The sequence below is a fragment of the Cervus elaphus genome, chromosome 8 (assembly GCF_910594005.1).
Source record: "Cervus elaphus chromosome 8, mCerEla1.1, whole genome shotgun sequence".
Lineage (NCBI taxonomy): Eukaryota > Metazoa > Chordata > Mammalia > Artiodactyla > Cervidae > Cervus > Cervus elaphus.
The window spans coordinates 47,997,822-48,017,344 of NC_057822.1; the positions used below are offsets into that span (position 1 = coordinate 47,997,822).

Genomic DNA, 19,523 nt, shown 5'->3' on the forward strand with positions numbered 1-19,523 from the left:
AACATTCCCTCCATTTTCATTATTTTAAAATCAGAAATATGCCATTATTTATTGAATTTATACTCAGTAGCCAGCACTATAGGGGATATCAAAGAATTATAAGGCATGGCTAGTGCCCACTAGAAGTTTCTAATATAATGAGGGAAACAAAACAAGTACAAAATAAAGTATAAAATGTTACAGAAGATTGATATCATTAAACAATTAAATGAATAGATGAATAAAAAAATAAAACAATGAAGTGCTTAACTGAATGCCACTGATTATACTTGTTTTAGGAGTCAAGGACAGTAAAGATCAAGAGCCATGGAAAGGATTTCCTGGTCTAAAGAATGGACCTTCCAACAAACTAACACAGAAAATAATTTTACAATATTTACTTTAGAAAACGACCATATTTCTTCAGTTCTAAGACATCACCTTTTCACATTTTATTGATACTACAATAGACATACTAGCTAGCATTCATTTTGGACTTTGTACAAGGTACAAGTGCTTTATATGTGCTGACTTGTTAATATGGATCATTTCATTTATAATATGGAAATATTTCACCTCCTCCTCCCTGAAAGAGTGCTGTTAAACCATTGGTACAAACGTAAACTCCATGACTGTATAGAATCCAGAAAGTATGGTGTATGGAGGAATAAATAGTGCTTATAGATGAAAATGTATAAAAATACATTGACAAGACTTTCTAAGCTTCTTAGCCTTGATTGTTAGGCCCTTGCTAATGACTTTGTGAGGATCACCTGTAGCCCTGATACCCTTGAACAGTAGCTAATCTGTTGCATCAAAGGCCATACCAGCTTCAAAACTGGAAAGTCTGCTCATTCAAAATTCACCCCCATTCGGCAACCATATACTTAGCTCTGCTTGTGGCTTTCACCTAGGCTGGGAAGGTGGCTCTGATTTATTTACAAACAGGGGATCAACTATCTAAACCATCAGTGTAAAGTCAAAATAGATGATTATATTGGTTTGGGTTTTGAAGGAGCAGTTTGTGAGACAGAGATTGGTAAATTAAGATTGATTGTTTTTTAGGGTCACCACCTTGGGGGAGTGAGGAGCAGCTGGATGTGCTATGAAGTTGTTGCATACTCCTTAGCTGATCCGAGGTGTGGGGGAGCTCCGAAATGAAGGTGTCCTGAATTGGGGTTGGGGCTGGACAAAGGCTCCCTGGAGCTCACTGGATATGAGTACCCCCAGGGAGAGGCTAGACTCCCCGGTGTGGCCATTGCTCTTGGCTGAGAGCACTTATTGGGTTGTTGCTGTTGTTCACTCGCTAAGTCGTGTCCACTCTTTCGTGACTCTGTGGATTGTAGCTCGCCAGGCTCCTGTGTTCATGGGATTTCCTAAGCAAGAATGCTGGAGTGGGTGGTAATTTCCTCTTCCAGGGGATCTACCTGGCTGAGGGATCACACTTGTGCCTCCTGTGTAGTCAGATGTTTTACCATCTGAGCCACCAGGGAAGTCTAGATAGCCTTTATTCCTGATGCCATCGCTGCTTTTTATAAGCACTGCAGCAGGTGGGGAAAGAGACCAGCTTCATCAGTTTTGTCATCCCCCTTGATTATAGAAAACTTTCTCTGAGTGAATGCCCTTTAATGTTCACAAATATCCTCACACATTGTGCCCACTCTTAAATGAGCATCCATATACCTCTTCTCTAAACCTCTTTGTCCCAATCCTTTTGCTCCCAAGTTACTGACCATTCAAGAGAACCATCAGCTATTGCCCATGGATGAGTGTAGGTCTATCTGGCCATCTCTCAATGTAGACAAAGTAGACACCCAATGTACTGCACTGTGGACATTCCTTGTGCTAAGATAATTTCCCTTCAGGACTACTGTCAGGGACATTCGTCATGGCAGTTCTAATGCTAAAACAAACCACTTCAAGCTTCTGCCAGCATATGGAAGAGAACTGCATGTAAACTAGTTAACTGGTTGAAGATGAGGAAGCAATATACCAGCAGTGAGAGCCAAAGGAATCTGAGTCACTGGCTAAGGCAACTAGTGCTTTCCAGGCCTGCTCAAGCTGTCTCTTACATACCACTTCTATTAGATGAAGGATTGCTCTTGTGCATGCCCAACCTTATGGGTTGATGGGTCAGACAACAACTGGTTCATAATGGGCAGCTGAGGTTGCATAGTCATTTGATGTCTCATGGCCAGTCACTCAAATTCAGTAGCAAGATAGGTACAATTTCTCAAATGGAGAACTGTCATCTGCAGAAGGGGGCATGGCTTTGTTGTGAAGCTAAAGAAGGCTGTATTGTGGGTCTTCTATCAGAGTTGGCCTTTCCCTGGTATACAATGTAGAAAAAGAAGACTCAGTAGTAGGACCTTAAGATCCAGAGGAACCAAATCTGCAACTTTTAGGTATCATAGGATTCCTCTGGATCATAAGGTCCCATTAAGGAGTCTTCTTTTTCTACATTGTATACCAGGGACATTGTTATCTCCATTTCATCAAATATATACTACCACTGAGTCTGAGTTACTTTAACCAATGAAGCAAAATGTTGGAGTCAGTTTCAATTTATGAATTCACACATTAAATCCAGACTTTCTGGTAAATGCACCCATATCAGTAAATTTAGCTCAATCTTTTTGCTCTTTATTTTGCCTGGAACTTGACCAAGAACTGTTTGACCTTTCACAAAACCATGTCACCAATGACAACACCAGTGTTGATATGTGAGTTGCTAGTAAAACACATTCATATTGGATTGCATTTGTAATTCTCTCATTCAGATTGGTTCTACATACAAGTAAGTGCAAGTATCTTATTATTGTGTCTTCTGACAGAGCTGTGCTATATAGCATTTACTTATTGAAATACACATTAATTATAAATCACTTTCCTTTTATTTTCCTTATTATACAATTAGGGCATTATAGGGGCTTCCCTGGTGGCTCAGAGGATAAAGCAGCTGCCTGCAGTGTGGGAGACCTGAGTTCGATCCCTGGATTGGGAAGATCCCCTGGAGAAGGAAATGGCAACCCACTCCAGTATTCTGGCCTGGAGAATCCCATGGACAGAGGAAGCTGATGGGCTACAGTCTATGAGGTTGCAAAGAGTTGGACACGACTGAGCAACTTCACACACACACAGATTGATTTGGACAGAAATTTGCATAGGTAGGTAATATTACCTATGAATTTAATTTCGTAGTAATGAAAACGTTAAAAATACTAGTTATAAAAGCAGATGATGGGTCCAAAAGGGCTGAGAACTGCGTGCCCCTCCTTTCAGATTAGGTCCCAAGAACTTATGTGTAGACATGCCTGTGGTGAACCAAAGTGGATCTTGAGTACATCTGCCAAATCAAGTCATTTGTTATCACTCTTCTGAAAGTCAGATATATTTAGGTAGAGAAGTCAGGGTCTTATTGTTACTTATTAATACAAAGCCATGAAGGAGGATATTAGTAAATAGACAAACCAACAACAGCACTGAAGAACTGCTCCACAGATGCAACAAAAGCAAACTGTTTTGTGTTTGAGGGAGGCCTTGGACAGAAATCTTTTTTGTTTCCGTGCATCACTGAGGACTGTGGAAGCCAGGAGAGTGCTTTCTTGATCTCCTTGTCCGTGTGATCTGAATCCCAAGTCCACGGTTAGATAACAAATGGGAGAATGCCAAGCAAATGCTATCACCCCTCCTCTCCGTTCTCAAATAGACTCTTGGGGAGGCTCTGAAAGTGGGGAGGTGGAGTCCACATTAGATTTGTGAATTAAGGGTAGATACTGTAGTTTTGGTTTGCTGTTCAATGTAGGTTCATTCCATGACATGCCAGGGGCACGTGGGCCAGCCTGGGAGCAGCACCCCATCCACTTGCCCACTTAACTCTTCCTCTGGCAGAATCTCAACTCTGTCACTTTGTCAGGGAAACCCATCTTCACCTACCAGTCTGGCTTGATTCCTCAGTCGTGGATTTCTTTACAAGTATTTTTTCCCCTGTGAGCCCTTATCTCAGTCTGTAATTACATTCATTAGCAGTGATTATTTATGTCAGACATCTCCTAAGACTAGGTATCTTAGGAGAGCATCTAGGATGTTTATGCTCCCCCTTTCATGTGTCTGTAGCCAGCATCTGGTACAAAGTCAGCACTCAGAACATAGTTGTTGAATGACTAAGCGTGCGTGCATGCTAAGGCGCTTCAGTCCTGTTTCCATTCTTTGCGACTCTATGGACTGTAGCCCACCAGGCTCCTCTGTCCATGGGGATTCTCCAGGCAGCAAGAATCTGGAATGGGCTGCCATTTCCTTCTCCAGGAATGAACAAGCATTTGCTCCAAATTCCACAAGTATTAACACTTTACTATGATTACGTATATTACTGTTGTGTGTGTATGCTGTTTGACAGCTGGGTCTTCTGTCTGTTGAAGAGCATGGTAACTGGATTTTGTAGAAATGAGTGAGTCAACTGGTGGAAATCCTCAAAAGCTCAATTAATGCAGCAGTTCAAGACCTTTTCTTCTCCTGTAACGCTGCTCCATCTCCTTCCTCCTCAAATCAAAACCCACTGTTTGAATTTAACGATGGGGTTCTGCGTGTCTAGCTGGGAGGTAGCTGGAGAACAAGGTGAAAGGGCCAGAGCCCCGGGTCCCTACCCGCCAAGCGTTTCACAAAAACTAGCTAAGGAATGAGTCAGGGCCTCCCTGTATTAAACAAAGAGAGCACCAGCCTTGCGGTCCCTGACCAGGTGGGATAATTTGAAGAGTTGGGCGGGTTCCGGACTAGGGAGAGGTTTAGAGGAAGGCGTGTGGTCCAATCTCCTGGTTTGAAATTGGCTACGAGTGAATGCAGCCTTTAAAGCCCCTCGGGTGTATCCACAGGGGGTGCTCACGAGGTCGTGTGTGTGTGCGCGGGGGGATGGTGAGACAGGGCGGGGGGGTCACGATCAGTAACCCCCCACCCCTCCCCAGCCCGGGGGCCTCTAGCCGTGGACGCCCGGCGTGGGGGCAGCGCGGGCGGCCGGGGCCGGGTTCCGCTAGCCCGGGCGCAGTGTGCAGGTGCCGGAAGCAGGCGGCGGTCTGACCCCACCGCGGCGCGCCCGGTGCGGGAGCCGGCGAGCACTGCGAGCCGCGGGCTGCGAGGCGCGGCCGCGGGCGGCAGGAGGCAGCGTCGGCCCAGGCGGCGCGGCGGCGAGCGAGGCAGCGCGCGGTGATGTCAGTGGCGGCCCGGCTGGCAGCAGCCGGTACTTCCTGTATAAAGGCGGGCGGGCTCGGCTGCAAACCCTACTAGCCAGTGTCAGCCTCTCGGCGGGAGGAGGAGAAGGCGGCGGCGGAGGAGGGGCAGGGGGAGGGCTGTCAAATTCGGGAGCCAGATTTTTTTCCCTTCCCTTGGCAATCCCTTCCGCTTCCCCGGCTCCTGGCGTGACATCTGCGGGCCGGGGACCTGTATGTGTGTGCGCGCGAAGGAGCGGAAGAATGGCCGTGCTCAAACTCACCGACCAGGTAGGGGCGGCGGCGCCGGCGGGCGGGACGCGCGGGCGCAGGGCGGCGCGGGGCCCGGCGGGGGGATGGGGGCGCGGCGCGGAGCGCGCCCGCGAGCTGTTTACTTGCGGCGAAGGGGAGGAGTGTGTGCGGCCGCCGGCTGCTCCGAAAGCCGGCGGCTGCAGCCCTCCTCCCCGGCTCGGTCCCCGCCCTGGGCCGTCGGAGCTGCGCGCTCGGCTGGGCGGCCGGGGCGCCCCGGGGGCTGGGGAAGGGGCGGCGGGGCTCTGGCTGGCGTGCGGGGGTGCGTTGTCCGCGGGCCCGGGCTGGGCAGGGGGAGGGGAAGCTCGGGGTGCTCCTCGGGCGCTGCGCAGCTTGGGCTCCGCCAGCCCGGGCGGGCCGGAGGGAGGCTGGTGCGCGCCGCCGGGAGGAGGAAGGTGGATGGAGAGGGAGAAGGACCGCAGCCTGGGACCCTCTTCCCAGCCAAGCTGGAGACCGGCCCAGACCGCGGCTCTCGTGTGGTCGGGCTGTCTTTATCCTTTTGACATGACACCCTGACTTCCTCTTTAGTAGCCCAGAGGCTGTGTGTGCGTGGTGCACGATGGGGATCTCTGGCACGGCTGTCCCTGGAGGAGGTGAAGTTCGGCCCGGGGTTCCACTCACAGACGGTGGGCTACCCTCTGCCTGTGTTCACGAGCTCTGTCGCTTTCCGGCTAAGCCATAGCACGGCGTGGCTCTGGAGCCCTTTGCTTGGAGAGGTGGGGATGTTTGCTGGCTCGGTTGACAGTCCTCGCTGGAAGTCTGTGGCACGGGACACCCCTGCCTTTAGGGACGCTGCTCCTCTGAGGGCATGGGCACTCACAAGCGCCCAACCAAGCCGTGTGACAAAACTCTGTAACTCCTTCTACGAAAAAAGGAAACAGCTTGCTTTTATTTCTTTTTCCATTTATTCATGGATAGTGAAATGAACATTGTTTTGCGGTCCTGGTAGGCGGAGAGGCAGACTTGATTTTGACACAGGCGGTCAAACATGCCAGTCTTTGGTGTTTAAACGTCTACTTCTCAAGTGGCTTTGCTTCTGGTGCCTCGCTGTTCTCAGTATCCAGCCAGAACTTCCTGAGACTTAAGTGCAATCAATCACCACATTAATTTGTTCTCCTGCCTTTAGAGTCAAAGTTTTGCTTTGCTTTCTATAAGTATTTACAGGCTTTTAAAATTTTCTTTTTATATGGGGGAGGGATCACTGAATTAAAATTAACTTATCCTTAAATTTAGCAGGAGGAGCAGCTGGTAGTGCTGAATCTACTTGTTTCCATTGGTTCCAGAGCATTTAAGAGTACTTGTAAGTTGATATTAGTTTAGCCCTCCCCCCAGCCCCCCACCTTTTAGTCACACACTTTGACAACTGTTAGACATTTGCTTGTTTTAAATCTTTCGGTTTTAGTCTGCCTTGGTAATGTTATCTTTGTCATTGCAAGTTACTATACTTCTCTGTTAATTTCTAAATATTCATCTTCAAAGTACACAAAATGCTTCTAATAGGTGTTGTCATTTTCACATACACAAAAGAATTTTACATAGAACTTTAGAGCCGAAGGGATGCCAAAGGTGATCTTCACCCAAATCCTTATTTTTTTAACCAAGAGACTGAGGTCTAGACAAGGGAAGCATGTCTTCCTCAAGGACACAGCTCTTGACTTGTAGGGCAGAGATGCACTCCTGTCTCCTGCCTTCCAGATTCCTGTCCTTTCTTCTAGGGATGGTTAAGATACCTCCTTCTGTCTTGTCAATGGCTGTGTTGAAAGGCTGACAAGAAGGCATTCTCTGCCAAATCTGGATCAACGCTGGTGAAAAGTATTTTTTGATGTTAGAAAATTATTCTCCAGGACTTATCCGAGTAGAACTTTCAAAGAGTTTCCCTTTTAAAGTGTTTTTGAATACATCCTCACCCTTTCCCCAACAAACCAGTCTCACTGTGGAGGGGTGTTTGATTCCGTCTCCTGATGCATAACGGGAAACTAAGGAGTTCTAAATTCATGAACACCTAGAAGGTGACAGCCTGTGGGGCAAAGCTGGAGGGAGAGGAGGTGGACTGGGTGGGGTAGAGTGGTGAACAAGTATGGTTTCTGGGAGGCCTTAGGTCCAGGAAGTGTGTGGTCTTTCTTGCCTTATATAGTCTTACCTTTCAGTTTGAAACTCTAAATTCTTAGAAGCTGGTTCTTAACCTCATCAGAGGCTTAAACTCTGATGCTTAAACCCTTTGCTTAAACTCCTGCCACAGGAGCTTTGCTTCACCATTATGTAGGGAGCCACTTGCTTCAAATCTGGACCTTAGAGTTTGTAGAAATGCCTCCCTCTCCACTCAGCTGTGTATTAAAACAATCACATGTTAATTCCCTCTCATTTGTTTAATGCCCTGTTTGCAAGGTGGATCTTGTTTTTGTCAGAGTTCTTAGACTTTTAGTATGAAGACACATTCTTGTGTTAATAACCTGAATCACTAGTTGTCTTGGCTTTTTTGTTTTATTATTTAGGTCTTTGTTTTTGAGTTTTATAATTTGTTTAGTTGACATAACATTGATTTATAATAGATAAGTTTCATGCGTACATGAAAGAAGTGACATTTCCTGTCCTGCTGAAACTGGGTGCAGGAGCTTGCTGGCGATGGTGGTCACCTTCTCAGTAGTCAGTTCCTTGCTGACATCTCTGTCATGCAAGAGGAGGAAAATGCCTTTTCCTAGCTCTGTTTTGGGAGAGTTAAAAGAAAGGAGGAAGGGAGAGGCAAGTGTGGGGTTTAGTTTTTTTTTTTTTACTATGAAAAGGAACTAGGAGTTATTGCTGCAAATAGACTTGGCATTGAGCACTTCTGCATTTGTAACTGTGTCTCTTCTGTTTTCCCCTTCACACAATACACATCATTTTTCTTATAGTGTTAGGGGGCCTGATCCTGGTTTGCCAAGACTGAGGGGTTTTCAAGGATATGGGACTTTTGATACGAAAACCAGGAAATTCTAGGCAAATCAGGACAAGCTGATCACCCTATACAGCACAGAACACACTCACCTATGTAATTAACATAACAAGGTAATTATTTCCTCATCGATGGATATTGGGATGTTTATATCTTTGTAAAGTGAGATAATTTTAAGTTCGGGAAGAATTTCTTTACATCTAAATGTACTACATCTTAGTTAAAGATAGATGTGAAATTCCTTGCAATACTGAAATTTATGGGATGAGGGGGGTGTTCTTTATGTCATATAGTGAAAGCATTGCAGTGATTTTAAGAATGTGGTCATATCTTCAACCTGGCCTGGTGCCCCCTCCCCAAAGTTTTTCAAAGTTCTGAAGCAGAATGGTAAGTTCTGTCGGACCTTTGAAATGTTCACCATTCTTTCCTGAATTTGCTAGTGTCAGCAGAATGCCATCTCCTCTCAGGACTCTTGGCTGTAGGTGGCCCTTTTTGGAGCTTCCTGCCTGGAGGCCTTCTGGTTTGGTGTCCTCTTGCCAAGTCCTGGCTCACATTTTAGTCACCTCCTTGCCAAAGGCAATGGCTGGCAGCTGTGGAAACTGGAAATCCCGCAACTTTGAAAGCAGCATTTCTAGCCCCTAGCGTGGGGCACATTACATATTTTACTGGGCTGCCCTTGTCCTCCCAGCAGCCCTGAGCTTATAGCAAACTCTGTGTCCAGTCTGCCTTCAGCAGAGAAGGGAAAATAAAAGCTTCATTCTTTGGACCCTTCTCTGGTTGTTTTGAGATGCAGTCACGTGGTTTGGGGAGTGCACTTGAGGACTGGTGTTTCATGGCAGAGACCTAATAATGGCTTACATTATTGTGATCTTATTATATGCTGGGCCCTTGCCGTGGATCATCTATCTTAATCCTCACAGCCATACGAGGAGGTAGGTGGTGGTGATGAGTAAAGAGGCTAATTGACCTGTTGGAGCTCACACCCCCAGTAAGTGATGGAGCGCAGTATCTTGCGCAGCAGTCTGATTGCACAGGTGGGGCCCTCACCACATGGCTGTTCTTCGGATAGTTGAAAGGGCAGTGTAGCCGAAGCCGTCACAGATGCCTGCTCTTATTTACCGGGAAGCCATCAGGTGGCCACAGTCCCACAGTCCTCCTAGCTTGGGGGCCAGGCCAAGGTATGGCCAAGGCAGAGTCAGGAGCTGTCCTGAGGTCTCTGCTCCTGCTAGACTAGTGCCTGGCTTATCCTGTTTGCCTCTCACCTCCCGACCCTGGAGAATGATGTGTTGATTGGTGACTTGGTGATTTTTTTTTTCGTGGTCATTAGTGAATGAACTATGATCATTGTAGAAAAATCAGAAAGCTAGATAACCAAAAAGAAAACCTGTTTAAACCATCTGAAGTCTCTATATCTGTATACTCAGAGCTACTCTTGACAGCTTGATATATTTCCTTCTAGTCTTCTGTCTGGGTAGCCAGGTAAGAATTTAAAATTTTCCACCTGATGATATCTTTCTCTTGAGCATAAAGGTTATACCTATGATGGTTAGACCAATGGCTTTTCCAAATAAACTGAAATTTATGCCTGTCAATAAACAACTGGCTGTGTTAGTGTAAATACAACCGTGGTACACAAGGTCTAGCCCTGGATTGACTGAAACTTTTTTTAAGGTTTCAACTTTTACTTCCTCTTTTTCTCTAAACAGAGAGTAAATATAAACTCCAAAAAGGCACACTTGTTTGTGCCAGCAACAGGCCTGAAACATTTTTTAAAACGATTTCTGTGTCATCAATATAATGTGAATTTTTATAGGTGAAAGTAGAACAGGAAATAATTTAAAAATAGGGGCTACAGAGATCTGATAATCCTATGGTTTCCAAACTTGCATAAACTATGGTTCTCCTTTTTGTTTTATCCCAAGGAAAATTCCATATGGAAGCTCATTGTATAATAGAGGTTGGTGGGAGTAGTGGTGAGGCCCTTTCAAGGATTATTTGGGTTTAGTATTATTTGAAAACATCCTGTAAAACTGCTGGTGACTGGGTCAGGTTTTGTTTTTTTTTCCTGAAACACCATGTACTCAAAAAACAGATATGTGTTTATGGTTGACTAGGAGTTACATAGAACATGGATGGCCATACTATTTTGATTCAAACTGGGATGCCTTTGAGAATGATACAGAATACTATTAAATATTAGATTGAGGAAACAGGTGTGGCTGTCCCCAGCAAACCTAGTCACTCTCTTTCCAGCCAGACTTACACTGAAGCAGTATAGTAAAGACTATTTTATGACCTTCTGTAAGGCCAGAGTTGGAAACTGGGTTTTTTTCTCATGCATTAGCTCTGACCAGTTAGCTGGGAAGGGGTGGGTATGGCGGGGAGGGGAGATTGTAGGAGGAATATGTCAGAAGCGCAGTAGCTCTTGCAGCCGGAGGTGGGGAAATGTGATGGTTGATAATCAGTGTTTGCTGTGGACATAGGGTGAGGGGGAGGTGGCATATACGGTGGCTTGGCCAACCCTTGGCCAGTTGGATTAGCCTCTGTGGGCCTGCTGCCTCTGCCGCTGCTGCTTCTGTGAAGTCCTTCAGTCGTGGCCGACTCTGAGCGACCCCATAGACGGCAGCCCACCAGGCTCCCCCGTCCCTGGGGTTCTCCAGGCAAGAACGCTGGAGTGGGTTGCCATTTCCTTCTCCAGTGCATGAAAGTGAAAAGTGAGAATGAAGTCACTCAGTCGTGTCCGACTCTTCGCAACCCCATGGACTGTGGCCCACCAGGCTTGTCCGTCCATGGGATTTTCCAGGCAAGAGGACTGGAGTGGGGTGCCATTGCCTTCTCCCTGTGGGCCTGAGGCTCCTCTTTATAAAATGAAGAGAGTGGACTGGCTGCCTCTCCAGTGCCCAGGCTCCACCCACTTGCTGTGTGCCTTGCCCTCCATGGATGGTGGTGGTACAGTGGCCAAGGAGGGTGTATGCAGGTGAACTCTAATTGAGCTCTCCAGCTATCCAAGTCAAACAGTTCACATCCAGTTCCAAAGTCAATAATTTGGGAACTGATTCCTGCCCTGTCCCCCACTTTTATTTTATAGATAAGCCACGATTATCTAAGATTATTCATTTTATCATTTATATTTATTATTCATTTCATAGATGATCAATTTTATTGACTATTCCTTTATTACCCTTTGGCCAACATCATCTTCGCCTTGTGCTCTGCCATCAGAAGTTAGGAGAGCAGGTATTTTGTTGTGTTCGTGCTTCTAAGAGAGTTGGTAGCCCCAAGTGGTTGAAATTAATGACTCACAACCACTAGTTTTTTAATGATCATATCAAAGCTTTTAACGGTTCTTTCACTTGTCTCTCCTTTTGAAAACTGAAAATTGTCTAGTACTCTATTAATTGGGCCAAGCAAAGAAAATAATCATGTAGTCCACCTTTGGGCCATTTTAAGCTCTACTAAGCCAATGTTTGCCTATAATTCTTGGCTTTCATTTGTCTCTAATCTCCTCATTAGCACCCCTGTGTAACTTTCTAAGGTACCTTTTATTTTATTTTATTTATTTGGCTGTTTTGGGTCTTTGCTGCTGTTGTGGCAAGCGAGGGCTACTGTAGGTGCAGTGTGTGGGCTTCTTATTGTAGTGGCTTCTTTTGTTGCAGAGCTTGGGCTCCAGGGCACGGGCCCAATAGTTGTGGTGCATGTGGGATCTTCCTGGATCAGGGCTTGAACCCGTGTCTCCTGCAAGATTTAATCACAGTTATAACCTGTTTCTAAAGATTTCTATGCTAAATTCTTTAATTTTGCTTTCATTTATTTTTAAAATACCTCTTAACTAGGAATACAAAGATCTGGATTCTACTCGTGGTTCTTTTTCTCATAGTTGTGTAGCTTTGAACAACTCCTGGCGTTAGTTTCTTTGTTACATGGGAGTGGGTGGGTGGGGAGTCTTCTAAATTCTTCCAGCATTCCAACATTCTAAGAGAACAGCCCAGGTACTTCAGTATCAACCTCGTCTAAACTCATGGAATCTGGTTTCAAAAGGTATCTGCCTTCCGTGAACTTCTGATTTCCCTTCTGGCACCCACCGTTCTGCCTAAGAATCAGGGATACTTTCCCCTAAAATGCCATCTTCTAGGGCATATTCAGAACCCTTAAGGCTTTTCTCTCTGGGGCTTTGAGACTCCTTGAGCCTCTTGCGGGCAAGGGGAGTAAACTTGTAGACCCCAGGTTTTTCTGTTGAGAGCTGTGGTGAGCTGGGGCTGCTGTAGTCTTCAGCAGAGGGGGCTGCTTTAGCAAGCTTGGATTCTCTTAATCCTGTTCTGTTGAACTCCACCATAACATCTGCGTCTAACAAGTCTGTTTCCCAACCATTGGCCCCACCCAGATACTGTGTGCAATGGACCCAAAGACCACAGACTTTTACAAGCAGGGAATTCCTACATCCGATCCACATCCTTTGTATGGTAGTATGCTCAGTCTGTGGAAGAAACTTGTTTTGGTATCTAAGAGTGGCAGAATGAAGAGAAAGATGGGAAGTGAACACAGGACAAGTGTTAGAACAGAAAGCCAGGCAGAAATTCAGGTCAGCTGAGACAAGTCCCCCAGCCAATTATTGTTAAAGAGTGGTCTCCAAGAGAGGGGGGGCACCTCTACTCCAGGGGTGAGTGGGATGTCTTATTGAGTTTGAGGAAGGAATTATTAGAATATTTCTTTAAAAAATCCTTAATTCTTTTTTTTGTATTTTTAATATATGTTGTATTCTAGTACTATAAAACCCTCTTAGCTCTCGTTTCCACTTTTTGCCACCTTGGCCAGACTATCTCTTAGATTATTGCAGTAGCATTCTGACCAGTCTTCCCCATCCAGCCTTGGCCCCAGGACTCTATTCCGCATAGCTGTCGGCGGGCTGGATCTGCGGTCATGTAGCTTCCCTGTTCACAGCCCTCCAGTGTCAGCCAGAGTAAACGCTGTTGTCTGGAGTGTCCCCCGGGCCCTCCACTCACCTCTGCCGCTCATCTATGCAGCCGTGTGTCTGCTGGTCTCTCCCTGGCTCCAGCCACCAGCTCCTCACCGATCGGTGTGGAGTAGAGCTCTGCTGAACACAGCCCTGAACATTCGGGCTAGCGGGTGAGCTGGGGGCCCTGTCCTGCAGGGCTCCAGAGCCCTCCCCAAGGCCACCCACTAGCCTTGGCCCAGGCCTTGAGGCAGCCGTGAAGCTCTCCCCCACCCCTGTCTCTGCACCTAACAGCAGCAGCTGTCTGCATAGGTTGCAGAATGTGGGACCCGCATCCCCCTACCCCGCTTTGGGTGGCCTGAGGAACCTGAGGGCCAGTCGTGTCCTGGGCGCCCGGCTTCATCAGTGATGATGACTGGTTAGGATCTGAGGACCTGGCCCTGAGATCTCTCTTCTCTTAGCCAGGACCTGGACCTCAAAGGGTGAAAGTTGAGCCTTGGGACTTTGTCCTTTCTTGTCAGAACAGAGAAGAATGTTTGGTGAAGATTTACAGCAACATTGTTACCTGACCATGGCTTGACTTCAAGAGCAAAGGATCTGGTACCAAGAAGTTTGCAAGAACTAACCAGGCACCTCCCTCACCTTTCCTAGGAAGGAACTTTACTGAAAGCTCTTGGGGAGCTTGGGGTTGTTTTTTTTTTTCCCATTTATTTTTATTAGTTGGAGGCTAATTGCTTTACAATATTGTAGTGGTTTTTGCCATACATTGACATGAATCAGCCTTGTTTGGGGTTTTTAAGGCGCGAGCCACCCGTGCCCTTGGCATGGGCCTGCAGTGAACTTCGCCCTGTTCCGAGCTCAGTGTTGGCATTGTTTGACCTCACTGCGCTTCGGGCAGAGGTAAAGGGTTTCAGCAACAACTGGTCATGCCAGGAGCACCCCTCCCTCAGGCCCGACTTCCTAAAGGCTGGACAGAATGAGCAACAGCAACAAAAATCTTTGCTCTGTTACTTACAAGCATTTAGAACAGTGTAAGGCACACAGTGACTGCTCAGTGACTATTTGAGTGAAATAAACATGTATGTATGTGTATATGTTTATATGTTCATGTTCAAAAGATTTTCACTCATGAGGTACTCAAAAATTTCTGTAAGCAGAGCTTCTTGGGTTTCCATTCAAACAAAAGTCAGAGTAAATTTTTGGCTCCAGTTCAGTTCAGTCGCTCAGTCATGTCTGACTCTTTGCGACCCCATGGACTGCAGCACTCCAGGCTTCCCTGTCCATCACCAACTCCCGGAGCTTACTTAAACTCATGTCCATTGAGTCAGTGATGACATCCAACCATCTCATCCTCTGTCATCCCCTTCTCCTCCTGCCTTCAATCTTTCCCAGCATCAGGGTCTTTTCCAATGAGTCAGTTTTTCGCATCAGGTGGTTAAAGTATTGGAGTTTCAGCTTCAGCATCAGTCTTTCCAATGAATATTCAGGACTGATTTCCCCCAGGGTTGACTGGTTGGATCTCCCTGCAGTCCAAGGGACTCTCAAGAGTCTTCTCCAACACCACAGTTCAAAAGCATCAATTCTTCAGCGCTCAGCTTTCTTTATAATCCAGCTCTCACATTCATCCATCAGTTGGCCCCATCAGAAGATAAAATATCACTTTTGGTCTTTTTTTTTTTTTCTTGTTTCCCCTCTTTTTAAATTTGGATGGAGGTAGGTTTACATTGTATTTAGTTCTGAGCAAGCTCCCTTTCTTCACAGGGAAAGTATCAGGGCGACACTCGGAAAAGGGACCTTAAATACTTTGGAACGGGACACCCACACCCATGGCACAGTGCATCTTCCATGTATTCAAACCACCAAGGCGTGTTTAATGAACTCCATCTCCATGGCAGTAACTCTGTTGGAGTCCTCTACTCCTTCTTTCCACAAAGGATAAGAACAGATAAGACTAGAAAGAATTGGTAATGAGGAGACAAGATAATACTCATGCTTTATGTGATTTGATCCTAATAACATCTCTATGAAAGACTGGCTGTTATCATGCTATTTTACAGATGATGACGATGAGATCTGAGAGGTTAAGTAATTATGAGTCTGGGATTCAACACATCTGGGCAAGCTTGACTTCAAGTACACATTCTTAGCCGCTGTGCTTCTGGACTCCTGAAATAGGTATAGCATCACAAGAGACCCTTTTCCTTATGGAGCTCATGGTCTTGTTAGAGATGACCTTGAATGCCTTGTACATGGAAGGCCTTCCTCAAATCTTTATTCAATACATGTGCACTATTGTTCTCAAAGCAGCTATAGTGCAGGTTTAGACTACATTTTGGGGGTACTAATTAGGGACTCCAGGAGTCCAGAGATGGGTAAAGGTTTCAGGGAGCTAGAGCGAGTCCAACTGGTCCTTGAAGAAAGAAATTATTTAGGCAGCAAGATGGTGGTGGAAGGCATCCCAGATGAATGACATACCATGTATTTGAGGACTGTGTATTTACTGAAACACTGGGTTCATTCTAGTAAGGCAGAAGAACTAAAGGAAGAAATAGTTAATGTGCAAACTTGGTAGGAGAGGTGTATGTATATTATTAATAACGAATCTTTCTCATTTGAATTCTCCTGATAGGTACTGTGTATCCTCTCTTGGAGACCTAAATGAGTTTACATTTGGACAGAGCTCATTATTTCCATTTGTTGCTTAGGCATAATCTTTTAAAAACTAACTTGTACCCCAGATTGTTCCAAAAGTACTATAGCATAAGGTAAGGTGTTACCTATGGGTCTTCTGTCTCCATGACACCCTCTAGTACATGAATAGAATGTTGCATATATTACTTGTCATGGCAACATTTTTTGGACAAACGTGTATCCTGGAGTAGCATTGAAAGAGACTGGATAGTCTTCATGGTGTGGGACATTGATGGAATAATGTAGTAGGTGTAGAGATGGCCTGTTTTTAACCCAACACATTAAAAAAAAAATTATTTGTCATTGTGCTGGGTTTTTGTTGCTGCGTGGGCTTTTCTCTAGTTGTGGCGAGCAGGGGTCACTGTAGTGCCGTGGATGGGATTCTCACTGTTGGCTTCTCTTGTTAGGAGCACGGGCCCTGGGGCACTTGGGCCTCAGTTGTTTGGCTCCGGCTCTAGAGCGCAGGCTCAGTAGTTGTGGCGTGTGGGCTGAGCTGCCCCGTGGCATGTGGGATTTTCCCAGACTGGGTATCAAGTCTGTGTCTCTAGCATTTGAAGGCGGATTCTTTACCACTGAGCCACCAGGGAAGCCTTAATAAGTTAAAAAATTAATTAAAAAATGCCGACTATGGGGATTCTACAATAAGACCTCATTTCTTTTTTAAAAAAAATGCAAGAAAAAAGAAAGATGGAGGGGAAATATATAGATTAAATGAGAATTAAGACTAATTGGATTCTGATGTAAACTAACATACTTCTAAGAGATGGAGACATTTGGATCCTTGGCTCTTTGATGACTTAAAGTATGAATATGGTATTGTGGTTATGTTTAAAAAGAAGATCCTTATCATAGAAAACAAGAAATCCCCCACAAACCCTTAATATTTGACCAGGACACTTAAAATATTTTAGTGACTTACTCTTTCTGGAAATGGTTTCTCTTTCTTTTTACTTCTTCCTGCTCCTTTTGTGCCCCTTCTGAGCCCGTCACTCTCACTTGATGGAATATCTTCAGTTGAATTTTTAGAATCCTTTTGATTGTCAGAAATGCACACAATTCTGCTAGTTTTGTTGACTAAAGCAGTATGCTTCTGAGTTAGTGGTGAGTTTCACCCCACCTGTTGACTTAGTCAAAGTGGCCCGCATGACTCCAGTTAGATATTTGAGTCTCTGCCTTAAAGTCACAGGAAGACCTGGCTTTGTTTTTGTGAACTCTTTCAGGGTAAGGGTTTTCCAGGGCAATTTAGGTACTAGAGTTGCCAAGAAATAATTTTGTTACATTAACATTTTAACCTCATTTCTATTTAATCCTGGTGGTTTTTTAAGACAGCAAGCAGTTACAGGTCTCAATTTTAATGACCGTGCTGTCCCCACCCTCCCCGCAGCTTCCCTTCTTACCTGGACAGGAAATGGGTGTTGCTCCTTGCTCCAGGGATTTCAGTATTTCTTTAGGCATGCTGAAATATCTTCATTTATTTCTGCAAGTGTGAAAATCTTTCCCTATCCTTCTTAATGGAGTCCAGATGTCGGAGTAGACTATAAATGAAAAATGGCCAACTACAACTTGAATAACTGATACTGTCATGAAGTCATTTAGAAGCCAAGTGAATAGGGGTTTAGGTGCCTAGGAGCCTCAGTACAATTAATGTCTTGGGGCGCATGAGGTGCATGTAACGTTTAACTGCTAATGCTTCTTTTCTTAACAGTCAAGAAGGAATAATCTTGTTTTGAGGAGCTCTGTTCTTTAGCAAAGAGTCTTATGTCAAGGTTCTAGGGTACTCTATTTCTGTGTTTATAATGTTTTAAAATATTGTGACATCACAATGAGCAATTTCCAAAAATATTACATGGGAGTGGCATAGTTAAAAGGATCCTTAAATTGATACCTGGAAATCTGGGCTATAAGAACATCTCTGCTCCTAACTAGCTGTATCAGTCTTGCCATGACACCACTTTCCTTGATAAAATAGGTGTAATAAATACTTGATGGGAAAGTTGTGATAATGAAGTGAGAAAAGCCTTTGTCCAGCAAGCGGCTCATGGTAGGCGCTCAGTAGTCTTTGGTCTCTAGTTGGTTCCTCCTCTGTCAGATTGAAGAGACTAGCGCTCTAGGGTCCATTTCAGCTCTTTAATTTCAATTAAAATATGGTTTTGATTATGTTTTAAGTTTATGCCCATTTATCTGGTCAGCTTTCTCTCTAACTTAAACAATATTAGTAGGAAGTGTTTTATTATTGTGAAATCTCTATCCAGAGGTTTGAATTGTAGCATTTTGGTCCTTCCTTTTTCTTTCATTTAAACACATCTATTCACTTAATTTGACTGAAGAATCTTATGTTTAGATAGGAGAATAACTGTGCATTGAAAAAATTCTGAGGTGTTTGCAGTCATTCTTGATTTAAGTTGTCAAAAACTGAAAATTACTTATAAGAATGCCACTTCCTCTTCACAGAAGTATATAACGGTGTCTTTTCTGAGGAAGTGTGTAAGAACAAAATAGTTGATAGAGCAATCTTCGTAAAATATCATCATGATGGAATTTCTAAAAAACACTGGTAACACTGGTATAAAACTTCAAGCCTTGAATGAATAGGATAGAAAACCCTAAATTTCTCTGAAAAAAAAAATGTGATTAAAAGAGTCAGATGATAGATCCTTTGTAAACAGTCACGTCACTTTGGAGTCTTTTTTTCTCTTAAAACTACAGAATGCTATTTAGAAAGGAGGCAAGTTAAACATCATTGGATACATGTGTGTATTTTAATTTTAAAGTGTATTTCAGTTGAATTTATACCCAGTGAAAGTGTAGGGCAAAATAAAAAGAATGAAGGGAAAATGAAAATAAGAATTGGTACACTCCCTTCTCCAGGGGTTTGAACCCAGGTCTCCTGCATTGCAGGTGGATTCTTTACCGTTGTTTTTTTTTTTTTGGGGGGGGGGGGATTAATGTTGTTATTTTAATCTAAAGCTTGATTATATGTTCTGTCACTGGTACATATTTCAATTTTTAAAAAAATTTTTTTTTATTAGTTGGAGGCTAATTTCTTTACAGTTTGAGCCACCAGAGAAGCCCCACTAAAAAAAAAGAAAAAAGAGAAGCTTAAATAAAGAAAATATTAATAGAAAGAGACAAACATATTTTAAAAAAGAGAGAAGGAGGTAGGAATGAGAGGGAGGTTGACCATGTTGCTTTCTGAGGTGACTGTTGGACATGCCATTGAATGTAGGCTGAAGTTGGCCATCCCTTCTCTACTCTGTTCTTTAAAATAATTTTTAACATTGATCTCTGTTCTTCAGCCACATGGACCTTTTTTCTTGGAGTTCTAGGATCAGAATAACCAAAGTGGAGGTTGTTATTTTGATTGCAGAAGAAATGAGCAGGGCTATGTACCCAGAAGACCGGAGTCAGGCTGATGGGTATCTGGCTCATCTTTGGGTCCTCACCGCTGATACAGAATCCTCAGAAT

General features: G+C 44.5%; 1 protein-coding gene across 4 annotated transcripts in view; it reads left to right on the plus strand.

The window, feature by feature from the left end:
• The first annotated feature begins 5,214 nt into the window (after positions 1–5,214).
• Positions 5,215–19,523, plus strand: part of ANKRD44 (ankyrin repeat domain 44) — a 304,247-nt gene continuing 289,938 nt past the window's right edge. The window contains exon 1 of one of the 4 annotated variants that reach the window (XM_043910502.1): positions 5,215–5,468. In XM_043910502.1, the coding sequence (XP_043766437.1) occupies positions 5,442–5,468 (27 nt within the window). In that variant the 5' untranslated portion in view covers positions 5,215–5,441. The remainder of the gene's footprint in view (positions 5,469–19,523) is intronic. The other 3 variants (XM_043910501.1, XM_043910504.1, XM_043910503.1) reach the window with 3 other exon arrangements.